This window comes from Chelonoidis abingdonii, chromosome 2 (genome assembly GCF_003597395.2).
Source record: "Chelonoidis abingdonii isolate Lonesome George chromosome 2, CheloAbing_2.0, whole genome shotgun sequence".
Lineage (NCBI taxonomy): Eukaryota > Metazoa > Chordata > Testudines > Testudinidae > Chelonoidis > Chelonoidis abingdonii.
Window position 1 is genome coordinate 256,457,460 of NC_133770.1, and position 16,322 is coordinate 256,473,781.

At 42.1% G+C, this 16,322-nt stretch overlaps 1 protein-coding gene across 6 annotated transcripts in view; it reads right to left on the reverse strand.

Moving 5' to 3' along the window:
* The window catches only part of RUNX1T1 (RUNX1 partner transcriptional co-repressor 1), a 147,546-nt gene that overhangs the window by 56,482 nt on the left and 74,742 nt on the right, over positions 1 to 16,322 (reverse strand). For all 6 annotated transcript variants that reach the window (XM_032805275.2, XM_032805274.2, XM_032805273.2 and 3 more), the window contains 3 exons: positions 12,819 to 12,956; positions 5,947 to 6,188; positions 1,420 to 1,509 (listed from right to left, as the gene is read on the reverse strand). In XM_032805275.2, coding sequence (XP_032661166.1) covers positions 1,420 to 1,509; positions 5,947 to 6,188; positions 12,819 to 12,956 — 470 coding nt within the window. The remainder of the gene's footprint in view (positions 1 to 1,419; positions 1,510 to 5,946; positions 6,189 to 12,818; positions 12,957 to 16,322) is intronic.

Genomic DNA, 16,322 nt, shown 5'->3' on the forward strand with positions numbered 1-16,322 from the left:
AGCACTGGTATCCCTCTTCTCTCCCGCATCCAGCTACACAATGGTGCGCAGAAAAAAAAAGCTGAACGGGCTCCTATTGGTACATGCGTGCTGCTAGTCAAATATTGTCGTCCATCCAGGGAATCCAGGTAAAAAACAGCGCGAGAAGATTTCAGCTGATTGTTTTTCCCTGGAGGAGAGGAGTGCGTTACGACCATTTACCCAGACCCACCCGCGGACAATAATGATTCAACCCAGAATTCAAGTGTGGTTGCGGGAGCCCATTCCCAAATGGTAACTATGGGATAGCTACGGAAGAGCTACCCACAATGCAATGCTTCAGAAATCGATGTTAGCCTCGGAGCATGGACGCACAACGCCGAATTACTGTGCCTAGTGTGGCCGCATGAAATCGAATTTATAATATCAGTTTTATAAAACCAATTTTAGCTAATTCGATATTATCCCGTAGTGTAGACGTGGCCCTAGATACTTAGTGACAATGATCATGCACTGACAAAAAACACAACACAAGCCCACACAGTCACTGACCATGAAAAACAACGGCAGCAGCACAAACAGATCTCAGTGGCGAACAGAACAAGGCAAAAGGAAATGTCCTGAGAACACAAGATTGTGGGATCAGAAAGCCACTGAAGTTCAGAGGCAGCAGTTATTGACAGTCAAGGAAAGGTAGAATATTCTTCTTGCGAGGCCGGGGGACCAGGTTTTCTATACTGATCTCCATGCCATACAATTTTATTTGCTTTATTAATTAGCTGCATCGGCTTTTGGATAACTTTTTTACATTTGCAATTTGGCTTTTTTTTGTTTGTTTACACTTAAATGGCAAGATATACAAGTCACCACTGGAGGCAATGGATACTGCCCTCTCCCATTTGACAGATAAATGAAAACTTTTGTACCCGTGACCCGAATCATGTGAGTGAGGTCAGAAAATAAAGATCAGACGCTTGTGAGCCCTCCTGTGTGTCATATTCTTATCATGCAGGGAAAGTATGTTACATGCCATGAAAGGATAAACCAACAGGTGTTTACACTAACCCTAATTCTGTGCAAATTGGACATAGCCAAATCTAGTCTTCTAAATTTACATCAGCATTCCTGAGTGCATAATTGGGTTCCAGGATTTTGCTCATAAAAAGCCTCTCAATATAGTCACCTTTAACATAAAAATAAAAAAGAAACCACATAGTGTGTACAAAATTAGGGAACCAACAACTTCTGTGAGTAGTTAGAAATGGTCAGAAAGAAAATATTGACTCTAATGGAGTTTCATCCATTAAACTATGGAAAGGAGCCTTTATGCGTTAGATTCATTTTCCTGACTCTCTTTAAAAAGAAAAACTGTAACATACATCTGTGACCTCGCAACAATATGGTTTGAAATAGTTTCCAGATCATTGAACTGTGCAATACCTTCAAAAATGGGATGACAAAAGGTCGCAGTGGGAAGTTAGTAGCTTCTTGCAGTTTGGAATGAAATTCTTCAATTGTCAAAGTAGAATTCTGTAGAAGGAAAAAAAATTCTGTCTTGGTGACATAAACAATGAAAACACTTAACAAGAGAAATATTCTGTACAAAAATTTTGCTTAATACCCTTGTTCCTCCTAATACAATATAAGAAAATTATGCTTGTTACATGGTAAGTAAATGTACTCATCTAAAAATATAGATGTAACTACATCTGAACACAGTTTCACTGCAGTGGGAGTCAATCATTTTATAAACAATCCATTTATTAGGTATATAAAAAGCAGCACTGAACTCTCAGATATTGATTGTTCATGGCTTGAGCATCCAGAGTGCCAAGCATTTCTTATATGGTGATAAACACCCTCATTTCCCTTGGATTTCAAAGAGTTAAGGGTGCTTCCTGTTCAAACAGAATTTGCCTAATCCACATAGAATAGGAGGCACCATGGCAGCACAAACACAATTGTTAAATTTAAAATGGTGCCCACTATATTTTAATTCTCAGTAGAGGATTGGGAAGTAACAGGAGCATATTAACTTATGTATTATAGGTGTATATAATTCACTTTTTAAAGACACTTATTCCTCATCTGTTGGCAAATATATCTCAAAATTACTAAATCACATCCAGGATTATATTGTACACTAGACAATCATACTCCGCAGAATTATTTACTACCTACATTCACTTGTACCTGTGCACACCCAAGCAAGGCAGTTCAGAGTAAAGGGAAAATCACAAAGTTGTCACTGAAGGTTTAAGAAGGAAAGGTCCCAGCTAGATTCCCAGAGCCCAGATGGCATTTGGCAAGTTAGAAAACAGTGCTACTTATAAACAGAGGAGCACATCTGATAAGGAAATCATTGAGAAACAATAACATGGAATCCCACAAAGCCACCCTTAGGGTTCCATTTTTCAAAGCAGAATCACATAAGTAAACCTAAAATTGAAGCTGTAGTTACTAAGAATGGAGAACTGTCACCTTCAACACACATTCACCAGATGCTCATTATATTTTACAGACTTTGACTCCACTGTTGTTGTCAGTTACCTCAGCCCATGCAAGACAATTTCCCTGGCACACAGCTAATCCTACATTTCCACTGAAGTCAATGGGAGTTTTGGGTATGCAACTAAATGCAGAGTAGAGATCCTTGCAAGTCATGGAAGCATAACATTTAAGTTACACTGTCTAAGGTGCACTTTTAGTTCATAGTTGTTGTTGGTTTGTTTATTTGTCATGGTACTGACCAGATTTTTTTAGTATTGTACAAAAACATATAGAAGTGTGACATTTGTGGTTTGATATTCAGTGGTGGTAGCACTCGCAGCTCCAGATGAATTCAGTGGCAACTCAAGTGGTAACATCTGGAAATCAGACCACGAATTTTATTTTCTAGTATATCCACACCCTGAAGAATGAGCTATATAGATGTACATGGGGGGCAACATTGTCAGTGGCAATAACAAGAAACTTGGGTTCAATTTCTAGTGTTGTCACAGAATGGCAAGTGATTATGGGCAAGTCATTTAACCTCTCCACATTTTAGCTTCTCTGTTTTTAAACTGGGAACGTTATTCGAAATGTACAGATGAACAGCATGTAGAAATAATACTTTTTACAATACCAGGAATTCCATACAAATACCATAATAAATAACATGATATACAACGGCAATACATTGGCTTAGCATGTTAAATCCCTCTTGCAGATGGCCTAAGTGACTACAGGTCTACGCTGGACAGGTCTACGTGAGAAAAGGTTGTAAGAATACCGGCAAATCCTCCTACTGTCATAGGTGGCAAGTTCTATGGGCCCGTGGTGCCTAGGCACCAGGAATATTCCTGGCCCAGGGCCCGGGTCCAGCACTGTTTGAGGCCGGGTCTCTCTCTCGGCCCTCCCTTCCACCCCTGGGCACTCCGCACGTTCCACCCTGTGCATCCCCCAGGCTATTTAAAACGGCCTGGGGCCCCCACCCACCACTGGTAGCGCAGCAAACCTGAGCGGCTTCCTGCCTGCTTGCTCCATGTGGCTGGCAGCCCCTGGGTGGGATGGGTTGGGTCTGTGTCTGCAGGTGCTGCTGCCGCAAGCACCCCTGCGGCCAATAGGAAGCTGTTAGGACAGTGCCAGCAAGCGGAGGCCCGGGCCCACTCTGCCTAGGAGCCCTGGGTAAATGCTGCAGGACCTACATCCCCTCCCAAAGCCTGCACCCCACCCCTTTCCCATATCACCCTTCCGCCCCAAATTCCCTCCCAGAGCCTGTACCCCTCCCCATCCCACACACCCCCTCCCACCCCCAAGCTCCCTCCCAGAGCCTGCACCCCCCCCCCTTCCTCCCTCCCAGAGCCTGAAACCTCCCCCACCTCCTGCATCCGCACCCAAACTCCATCCCAGAGCCTGCACCCCAGACTCCCTTCCCCACCCAAACTCCCTCCCAGAGCGCACAACCTACACCTGCTCCTGTATCCCAGTCCCCGCCCCAGTCCTGAGCCCCTGGTACCCCCAAGCTCCCTCCCAGAGCCTGCACCCCAATCCCCTGCCCCAGCCCAGGGCCTGCACCCCAGATCACCTCCCCCCACCCAAACTCCCTCCCAGAGCCTTAGGCAGGTGCAGGCGGGTGGAGGGCTCTAGTCATTCTGGGCACCATCAAAATTTCTACAAACCTGCTGTCCCTGCCTACTGTACATTAAGCTTATATTAGCAAAAATGGTTTTGCTAGTACAGTAGAACCCCTATTTTACAAACCAATTGAAGATTGAGGCGATCATAAAAATAAAAAAGTTCATAAAATTAAGCATTTCAATATTATTGTAGGCATGGTACATATGTTGCAGTATGGTGTAATGCACTGCATTCTTCTCCTCTTCTTGTCTTTCAAACCATGGCAAAGCAATTTCCAGTAGACTGAACACATGCTGACTTTTTCCTTCATCGACAGCACTTTTGTTATGCAATTTTTTCATCATTGGAAAAAATGGTTTGTATAACTGGCCATTCATAAGACTGGTGTTCATAAAATCGGGCTTCTATTACAGGGGTTTTCAAACTTCATTGCCCCCGACCCCCTCCTGACAACAAAAATTATTACACGACCCGAGGGGAAACTGAACTCTGAGCCCAACCAAGCCCCACTGCCCTGGGTGGGGGAGGGCCAAAGCCAAAGCCCAAGCCCCACCGCCCTTGGTGGGGGGGAAAAAGGGGGCAAAGCCGAAGCCAAAAGGCTTCAGACCCAGGCAGGGATCCTGTAACCTGAGCCCCTGTCATAAACAAATAGCTAAGGGTTAATGGCTCTTTCACCTGAAAAGGGTTAACAAACAGGGATCCAAACACCTGACCAGAGGACCAATCAGGAAACAAGATACTTTTAACCCTGGGTGGAGGGAAGTTGGGTGTGGGTCCTTTGTTCTGTGTGTGTGTTTTTCTCTCAGGAGGTCTGAGAGAGACCAGACATTTCCACAGGCTCTCTAAGGTTCTGTTCAAATAGTAAGTAGGAACAGGCAATTTTAGTATTTTTAATTGTTTTACTTTATTTGCAAATGTGAATTTGGCTGGTTAACTTTTATATGTGTAGTTGCTGGAAATATTTTGATTTGTATATTTCATCTTAAAGTTACAAAAATAATTCTTTACTTTTCCTTTCTTTTATTAAAAGGTTTCTTTTTAAAAAACCTGATTGATTTTTTTCTTGTTTCCCTTGTTTTATCCCAGGGGACTGGGATAACTCACCAGGACTGGTGGGGGGAGATGGGGAGGGGGGGTAGAATCTCTCTTTGTTTTCCTTAAATGTTTGCCTCTTTGTGAAAGGGAAGGAACATGCTTCTCTGTATTGTGATTTAAAGAGGTTGATTCAGTATCTCTCAGAATAGCCCAGGGAGGAAAAGTCTGGGAGGGGGAAAGAAGGGGAAATGGTTTATTTCTCCTTGTTTTAAGAACCCAAGAGGTTTGGGTTCTTGGAGTCCCCAGGGAAGGTCCTTATGATAGCCCCACTGCCCAGGGCTTGTGTTTTAGCTCCAGGTCCCAGCAAGTCTAACCGACCCACAGTTTGAGAATCCCTGTTCTGTTATACAGCTTATACAGATTTCCATGCAAAATAAGCTATACTGTCAAAAGCATTTTTATACCGGTATAACTGCTCTACATACGTTTTTTTGCCAGTAAAAGACATGTTTTTATTTATTCATTTATTTTAAATCACACCCCTAACTGAAATTACTATACTGGCAAAAGTTTCTAATGGAGACCTGGGCTGAAACAGACTACTACTTACTGACAGCTAGTGGATTTACTTCTATTAGCTCTAATGGCAGGGTGCAGGGAGGCAGGTTCTCCTGGTCCCAAGTTCCATACTCCCAGAATAACCACAGTGCATTCATGCATCATTACACAACTACTGATAAATCTTCCAATTTTTAAAGTTAAAACCTACTATGAACAAAAAAGAGATAATAGTCACTGTTATTTGCTTACCACAAGTCCTAGCACAAGGGTACGTACTCTCTCCCCAATCTCTGGTGAAATGTCATTGCCAAACTGCTGTAAGGTTGTAAGAAATCTCTTCAGTTTGCTGAGTTGCCTTGCTCCACAAGCTGGTGGTAACTGCTGATTAGCCAGAGAGGATGAAGAGGAAGATGATGGCCCATTGCTAAAGCCATTAGGTGGAGATGGAGCTCCATTTAATGCTGTTGGTGAATGGCTAGTGCCATTGGTTACTGGTTAGAAACAAATGGAAAGAAATAACATTTATAAGCTTAACATTTTCTGTGTTTCACCTCAAAATTGATTGCATAACTGTGAAAATATGAAGTAGGTGATATTTTGACTCCATTAGTCTAATTAAAGATAATTAGTCTTTTGACAGAATGACTGTCCACAGTTCATGTATCTTGCACAGAAGCTGGTAATAAATGGTGTATGGATCTGGACAGCACTAGCTTCCATATGCACACATGCCAGACACCTGAAATGTTTTCAGCCCAGAACAAACATCATTTGGAGGTCAGTCTTTTGTCATAGGCTTATATTAGTGTAAACTTTTTTTAAAATAAACTGCTCGGGAAAGAGTGCACACACATTTAGTGGAGGCTAAATTTATCTGAACATTTTTTATCATATTTTGTACACACACCTGACAGTTGTGTTTATAAAAACAAGACTTTCAAGTTTTAACCTTACGCCACCCAATTAGAAGGCTATTTTCTCTCACACGTATTTTGTAGCCACTAACATACAGAAAGATGGATTTGTATAAAAAGGTACAATTGGTGCAATGTTCACTGTGAATTTATCGTTAAGACTGAAGGCTTGTAGCCAAGTCTCTGGACTGGGCCTTGGGAATAGATACGGATTTTTTTTCCTGGCTCTACCTCAGACTTCCCACATGGTCTTAGACTCAGCCTCTTCACGTCTCAGTTCTCCTTCTATAAAACAGGTCTGACATTACTTCCCTACTTCACAATGCTGTGGTGTGGAACATATTAAATGATTGTGAAGTGTTCTGATTTTTTAGTAATGGGGGCCATGTAAGAACCTTAGACAAATATTTTCATATCATTATTAATGATAAAATAAGAGGCTAGAACTCACACATATTTAAGAGAGAAGGGGCACTTGCTTTAGTGTTGAAATGTTAGCCTGTCTAGTTTTGAAATTCTTGTTCTCATTCTTCAGAAATGTACCAAATTAAGGCCATCTTGTTCCCCATACAGCCCTACTCAAAAACAGTCATCCTAGCAGAGTGTAACTGCTGTGGGTTTCCTACTTTAATAGCCAAAGCAGCAGATGATGAGTTTTGGGGCAAGGGATGGTCCACATATTTTAGGGCAGATGGGCCCCAACTGGCATACCGTACCTTCTTGTGCAGATTACACTAGCATTTAAGCAACAGCCCTTAACAAAAGTTGGTGCAGAACAGCCGTGTCCTGGAGGAGCACAAGAGACTGTACCTGCCAGAGCAGTCTCGGTTAGCCTGTTCCTCACACACAGGAGTGAACAATATATTCCATCTAGCGTGGTGGAACCAGGGCCATCCTTAGGCATATGCAGCATACGCAGCTGTGTAGGGCACCCAAAAATTTGGGGCACCTCCGTGTCTTAGTGTGCATCCTCCCACCTCTTACTATCCCTGTTCTGACCCTTGCAGGCTCCCACCACAGGCTGCTGTAGCCTGGTGAGTCTTCCTATGGAGGGGATTTAGTACTTAAAAGTAAAAAAAACCTTACAGCCTGCCAGACCTATTAGCACAACATTGAAACTGTTAAAGAGACATTCAAGGGGTAATAAAGCCATTTAACAGGCATTTGCCAACCCTCAGATATATACTGTCAGTTTCTGAATTTACTGACAAAAACAGTTGTACATTACTATAATATTTAATCAGAACATGTTAGTCTACAGGATTTTAGTTTAAAATTTGCTTTAAAAATATGCCATTAGAGTATTGCTGAAGATTATAAAATCACATCTCTAAAAAATCCTTCCACAGATTTTTATATGCACAAGCTGAGTATTCATCTTTAGTCTTAAATACTTGGATCTTCAGACATATCGTTTTTTAAATAAATCCTTCAAAAGACCATCCTCATCTAAAATACACATTAGGTCAATTTACCGCTGTAGTGCAGACCAGCCATTAGTAACAGCGAGTTATCCTCTTGCATAGCCATCCCTATTTCTTGATCACAACTCTTCTTTCACCCATTTTGAATGCTGCCAACTCTCACTAAATTTCAGCAAATTTACCACAATTCTGTGGCATTTTCAAAGTGATTTCTGTCCAAGCAGTAGATATGGCAGCAGTTCCATTTTGAGAACACTAGATTCTTAGAGTCCAAGGCCACTGTTTTCATAGATTGACTTCCTGTATAACACAGGCCATAGTATCTCCTCCAAATAATTCTTAGCCTTTAGAAAAACATCCATTCTTGATCTAAAAATTGTCAGTGATGGAAAATCCATCCAATGATTAATTACTCTCACTGTTAAAAATGTATGGCTTATTTCCAATCAAAATTTGTCTAGCTCCAACTTCCAGCCACTGGATTGTATTTTACCTTTTTCTGCTAGACTGAAGAGCCAATTATTAAATATTTGTTCCCCAGGTAGATATTTATAGACTGTAATCAAGTCACCCCTTAATATTATTTTTGATAAGCTAAATAGATCAAGCTCTTTGAGTCTATCCCTATAAGGCAGGTTTTCTAATCCTTGAATCATTCTTGTGGCTCTTCTCTGAGCCCTCTCCAATTTATCGACATCCTTCTTGAATTGTGGACACCAGGCAGAACCAGACACAATATTCCAGAAGCAGTCGAACCAGGGCCAAATATAGATGTAAGATAACATCTCTATTACTATGCAAAATTCTCTCGTTTATGCATCCCAAGATCATATTAGCTCTTTTAGCCACAGCTTCACTGGGAGCTCATGTTCAGCTGACTATCCACTACAACCCCCACATCTTTTTCAGTCACTGCTTCTCTGGATAGAGTCTCCCATCCTGTAAATATGGCCTATATTCTTTGTTCCTAGATGTATATATTTACATTCACTCATATTAAAATGCATAGTTTGCTTGTGCTCAGTTTACCAACTGATCCAGATTGCTCTGTATTAGTGACCTGTACTCTTCATTTTTTAACACTCCCCCAATTTTTGTGTCATCTGCAAACTTTATTAGTGATGATTTTATGATTTCTTCCAGGTCATTGATAAAAATGTTAAATAGTGTAGGATCAAGAACTGATCCCAATGGGACTTCGATGGAAACACACCAGCTCCATGAGAATGCCCTGTTTACAATTATTTTTCAGGACCAATCAGTTAGCCAGTTTTTAATCCATGCAATGTGTGCCATGTTCACTTTATGTAGTTCTAGTTTTTTAATCAAAATGTAATGTGGCATCAAGTTACTAGAGAACACGGCTCCTAGGTTGGGTGTCTCCTGCAGAGCTTCTGCATAAGAACCTCAGAATGGCCATACTGGGTCAGACCAAAGGTCCATCTAGCCTAGTATTCTGTCTTCTGACAGTGGCCAGTGCCAGGTGCCTCAGAGGGAATGAACAGAACAGGTTACCATCAAGAGATCCATCCTGTCACCCACTCCCCGTTTCTGGCAAACAGAGACTAGTGACACGATCCCTGCCCATCCTGGCTAACAGCTATTGATGGCTATTAGCCATTATGGACACAACTCCAGTGTGTGTGCTGAGTAGGGGAAGCAGCATCCAAACCAGGCAAAAGCAGAGAGGAGCTGGCTTAGGGAAGCCCCAGACAGCAGCCACAGCAGCTCCAACCCATGCTCCTCTTAATGCTGCACTGGGGTGGGCATCTGAATTAATATAGTACATTAAATACAGTAAAGATTGTGAGACACTCAGATACTATGGTGATGGAAGCCATATAAGTACCTAAGATAATGTAAGTGAGGATTTGGAAAGGATGGCAGTGACCAGATGTCTTCTGTCTCCTCACTCACTGCTCTGGGCTCTATATTGAGTCCAAACAGGAGGGGACAAGGGGAAGTGGACCAAGGAGAATGACTTAGAAGGCCCAGGAAAGCAGGGAGTACAGAACCTGGGGAAAGGGCAGAAGAACCAGGCAAATACTATGTTCAGATGAGGCAGTAGATAGGGACTGTCTGGGAAGCCTGAGAAAGTGTCCACAGGGAACAGGAAGCAGCAGAAGAGGCTCTATCTCTCTGTGTATATTGTCCATCTGGAAACACACACACACACACACACACACGGTAAGGACTAAGGATGGCACTTTCTAAAAATAATTAAACAACAAAAAAGGAAAAAATACACAATAAATAAATAACATAAACAAACACAACTTTTGGTTTAAATCTTATCCCAGTCCCATGATGGTCAAATTTGAAGGTTGGCAAAAGTCTGTGTTGTTGAGAAAACAGAATTTAACATTTGCCATTTTCAACAAAACCGTGAACAAGTTAGTGATTCTTCTTCTGTAAACACCAACCAGCCCAGAAACGGATACACTCGGGCTGTGGACATTCACATATTATTGGGAAACAGCAGGGCTGGCTCTCCAGTTTTCGCCGCCCCAAACAGCACACCGAATTGCTGCCACGGATGGTGGAGGCCATCCGTGTGCCCTTAGGGTGGCAGGCACATTTCCGCGGCAGCGGCAATTCAGTGGCAGCTTCTATGTTTAGCTGAAACCGCCGCGGACAGCTAAACATAGATGCTGCTGCCGAATTGCCGCCACCGCAGAAACGCGTCTGCTGCCCTAAGGGGACACGGATTGCGCCCACTGTCTTCGGTGCCAATTCGGCGCACTGCTTGGGGGCAAAACAACAGGGACTGCCGCCTCTTGCAGATTGCCGCCCCAAGCACCAGCTTGGAATGCTGGTGCCTGGAGCTGGCCCTAGGAAACAGACACTAGAACAGTACTGTTTGTACTGTAACTTGGCACTGTTATAGGCACATGCCAGATGACTTGAAGATTAAAAAGCTTTAAAGTTAGAGGTAGGTTTGGTATCAACAGCATGAGGAAAACAAAGGAATCCCCTAAAATGCATTGGTTCACATGGATTCGAGACTTATCCAACAAACACAAATTCTGCAAAGGCTACAGATATTGTGTCCTCTTCTTCTTGTTATTGATAATAAAGAGTTGTATAGCCTCCATAACTGTGCTTGGCATTTCACACAAGATACAAGTGACAGCTCTGATGAACTTACAATTTAATATTGCAATCCTGCAACAACTTAAAGAACATGAAAATCTTTAAGTACACGAGCAATCTCTGAGCAGTTTTATAAGTCTTTGCAGGATCAGTGCCTATGAGCGAAATTTATGCCTTGCCAAGGGCTAGCACAAATATTATTCACTATTTAAGTCACATGTAAATACTCCAAACAGGGCTCCCCTGGAATTTAAGAGGTACCGAGGCCTTGCACTGGCCTTCTGCACAGGGGTAAATTGCATGTGCTAAATGGTGTACCTGACAGACAAGAAGGGGGCAAAGGCCAAGGGTTGCAGAAATAACATGGTGCTGTTACAGTGTGATTCACAAGTATTTATATTAAAAAATGTCAACACACTTATTTTTATATTATAGCGATGCAGTGTAAGAGACAAAAATAATTATTTTTAGAAATGAGGGAAAGAAAATAGAGTGTTTCATGAATAATGACCCAGATAGCGGACCAGATTCTGATCTCAGTTACACCAATGTAAATACAGAGTAACGCCATTGATGTCAATGCAGATTTTTTTGCATTTATATCAGGTTAACAGAGACTGGAATCTGGTCCACAGTGATTGAGGTAAGTCAAATAGTCACAGGCTAGGGATTTCCAGATTCAATGTGACTGGTTCGAGATAAAAAGATATTTCAGCATCTTTAGAAAACACAGTTCCAGAATGACGGTTAATGTAATTCCTGGTTAATGTTTATTAATTTATTCTCAGGAAGAAGGAGAGGGGAAAGGGCGTTTATCTTTGAATATCTTTGTCTTTTCCCCTCAAAAACAGAATAATACCACCGCATTTATTCAAAAGGGAATGTGATTTCACCACACCACAACAGTAAAGCTGAGAAGAAAGTCTCCATACTTCTTTTATCAGGAATGATATCACTGGAGCAACAGTGCAGGGGAAGTTAGCACTGACTATTCTTTCACTGTGCACCCAACTCACCAATAAATTAGGACACCTCTGAACTGACTGGCTTCACAGATTAAAATGTACTAATCTTAGTGTTCTTAGTTTTGCGTAATGACTTTATTGCAGTATAATGAATTGCTGCTCTAGTCATGTAAAAGCAGCAGAGAATCCTGTGGCACCTTATAGACTAACAGACGTTTTGGAGCGTGAGCTTTCGTGGGTGAATACCCACTTCGTCAGACGCAGGTAGTGGAAATTTCCAGGGGCAGGTATATATATGCTAGCAAGCAAGCTAGAGATAACGAGGTTAGTTCAGTCAGGGAGGGTGAGGCCCTGTTCTAGCAGTAGAGGTGTGAAAACCAAGGGAGGAGAAACTGGTTCTGTAATTGGCAAGCCATTCACAGTCTTTGTTTAGTCCAGAGCTGATGGTGTCAAATTTGCAAATGAACTGAAGCTCAGCAGTTTCTCTTTGAAGTCTGGTCCTGAAGTTTTTTTGCTGCAGGATGGCCACCTTAAGGTCTGCTATAGTGTGGCCAGGGAGGTTGAAGTGCTCTCCTACAGGTTTTTGTATATTGCCATTCCTGATATCTGCTCTAGTCATGTCATATAAGGTTCCCTTCACATAACTTGATTTCTTACATACAGGAAGAATCAAAATCACACATGCAAAAGAATATGGAACAAAGCAAGAAAATAAGTCTAATTACACGTTGTGGGTGTGAATGAACTGGTTCTTGGAGCTCCTTGGGTAGTGGAAGGAGGTGGCATTGTTGGAGGCGTCAGCCTGGATTGCGTCTTCACATCCACGGGTGAGTCTGGCATTGTGGAATGCTTCTCAGTGCGATCTGTAACATACCACATGAACACACTATTTTATTTCTCCAAATACATCAGTTCTGAATAAAAAGCTTAACCATGAACTAAGCAGCTTCAGCAGCTTCTGCAGAAGATAAACATATTTATCTAGTTCAGCTTGTTTTTTCAAGATTACATCATTGAAACGTAACACAGATAGGACCTCATTTATAAACAGGGTCATATTATCTTGTGTTTTTATTTCTAGCATGTGCAGATGTTACCCCAAAAACAGTATTGACGCTGCAGTAATGCTACCTCACTTGAAGGAGTCAGGAAGGTAATAAATCCCCTTATGACAACTCTGGAAGAACAAAAACCTGAAGCATTTCTGTACAGGTGAGATATTGGTCATAGCCAGTGCTCTTCATGACTAGTTTTCCCTGTAGCACCTGCTGCCTTCTTCATCTTTTGCCTTTGTAGGTATAACGGATATCAGGGTTAATACTGCCTGTCTCCTGCCCAGGTTTACCAGTCCACCTCCTGGTTATTTTTGAAATCAACAAGAAATAAATACCATATGCCATACAACACAGTGTATTTTTGGCAGACACAGGACTCGTACATTTATGCTAGTTTATTATTAATATAAAAAACACTGTCAGCTGTTTCAACCTATACCTTTACCATCAAGGATAACTGCAGGCATCCTCCAATTTTGGGAAATTTAAAGAAGTAAAAGGAAAAAGAACTTGACAATTCTCCTGATGCAAAATATTTGCCACTGAAACTACAAGATTTAACTCTGTTTTACCAGCTTTTACACCTAAATTCAAGAGGTATATTTGAAAAAAAAAAAAGAAAATCTTAAAATCTGTATATCAAGAATGGGCAAAACAAAGCAACACACCATTTACCTATTTAAGGCCACATTGTGATTGCCTTACTCACATCAGCAGTTCATTGAGACTCCTGGAGTAAGTAAGATGATCACATTTAGCCTTTAGTGGTCATTAGCTACTAACGTAACTTTTCCAAAGTTATTCCTCATGAAAAAAAAATGCAAAAATATTTGTTCTTGAGAAAATGAGCCCTTCAAACTGTCGATAAAAACAGATACAAGATATACACAAATACGTACATAATATTATATACACACACATTATATATAACATGCACATATGTGTATTCAAGAGGGATTCCAGTAACATAATTTTCAATAGAAATATTTTAAAGGACCCTTAGAAATAATACCAGTTCATTTAATGTATAAAGAACAGGTAATACCAAAGAATGTTGTGGTCCCAATCCCTTACTACTGAGAAACTACAGAAATATGACATGGCCACATATTCTGCAAAGTTTTGCAGTTGCAGAAGCTATATTCAATGTTTTCTTTCTCTTTTTGAAAAAGGTCAGTTTCTATAAAGAAAATTAAGTTAGTTTTTTTCAGACTTTGGAAATAAAAAACCTAAGAATGAGAAGCTAGAACCCTGTGAGTAGAAGGGAATATACTTTGTAATCATAGCAGTAAAGAATCTGCAGTGTTGATCTAAGGTCAATAATCTCAGTAGTGTAGTAAATAGTGTCCAAAAAGACTGGCTGAAATTCTAAAGCATCTACACATCCAGGTGAAGTGTGGTAACTCAAATAATGGGAGCAATTACATTTTCCATACAACTCTCTCTCTGTATTGCTATGCTGAAACATTTAAAGCAACAACTGTAACAAATCATTTATTTAAAATAAAGAACTTTGGAAATTAGCCTCAAAATGTTAATTACTTCCTTAATAGTTTAATTCATCTCACACTCACCTCAACCAACCTCAGCAACAAGGGAATAAATAGCTTTCAACTCATGTTGCAGCTGAGGGAAAGAGGCACAGCAGTGAGTAGAGGCCCTCCTAAATAAAGGCAAATATTTCTGCCATGCCAAGAAAGGAGAGAGAAAGGGAGTCTTGCCAGAGCTGGCTGGGAGATAACAGTGGGAACTGCTGGTCCATCTGGTTTTCATTCTGCTAACACTCACATTGAACTGTTAGAGAAGGCAGTCCAGGTACACAGATTTGAAGCATGTGGAAGCACAGACACAGCCAGGGAGAAGATGGAGTTGGGTGGAGGAAAGAGAGAGAGAAGTCAAAACTCCACTAGCAGTCTGCTGTTCACACTGAGCAGGCACATTCTATATCCTCCCGTTCAACTGTTGATAACTAAAAGCAATTCTGCTATCATGAACAATCACAACTTCTTCCTTCCTCCCTGCAAGGCCACTTAGCTTTTGATCTGGCCTGAATTTTGGAATAATCCCTACTCAGAGGGAAAATGAGCACAATTAAGAAGCAGACTAGAATGGTTTAAATTTTGTTATTTAAATAGACCGTGTAGTTGCACTAGAGTATTGTTTTTGGCTCGTTTCAGATTTTCAATATATTATAACCTGTTCATGTAACAATCCAGGATTTCTTTTTAAATGATTTTTATTCACTAATTTATTATGTCCTTAAGCACGTAGGTTTATCTTTAATTACAGTATTAAGTATAACCATTGTTACCCAGAAATGCATTAGCATCACCTCCTGTTAGGGTGATCACCTTTTCAAAAGGCAAAAGGGGGACACACGCAGGAGCCCCACTCCTCTCTGTGGCCCCAGCTCTGCCCCCTCCTCCCCTGAGCCCCCACCTCTACTTCTCCTCATCCCCCCAAGGCCCTGCACCCTGGCCAGGCTGGAAGCCAGAGCGAGGCCATGGTAAGGACTGCCCAGGGAGCCTGGGCTGCTGTGGGGAGCCCTGGACCCTCCACCTGCCCTGGGTGGTGTGTGTGGGGGGAATGGCGAGAGCAACCCCCAGCCCATGTCCCCATCCCCCGGGGCAGGCCACCCAGGGCAGGTGCGGGGTCCAGGATTCCCCACAGCAGGGCCTTAGAGGGAAGAGGAGGAGCAGGGTGCAGGCCCACCTCAGCCCCCACCCCGCACCATGAAAAGGCTGGTGCCACCCCTGAGCCTCAGACAGATGTGGAGTGCGTAGCTGGGAATCTGGGTCAAATGGTCCTCCCGAAGTCACTGGGGAGTGGGACTTGTACTCTGCATTTTGGGACTGCCCAATTCTAATAATGCCACACCTGGCAGACTCGAGGCTGCATATTCTCCTGAAAAGGGTCAGGTATGCAGTGCCAGAAAGGAAACATAGACTGCAAAGCTTGCTCTTCTGCCTGGAAGGCAGAGGACAACCACATAGATATTGAGCCATCCCAGGAGGATGGCCTTCTCCTCTGTACTTGTGTCGGGGACCCCTCAGGGGCCCAGAAGACAGGATACTGGGCTAAATAGACCTTTGGTCTGACCCAGTATGGCCGTTGTTATGTTGTCATGTTCCTCCTCCGGCACAAAAGCTCCTCCTGCTGCTGCCACCATTAATT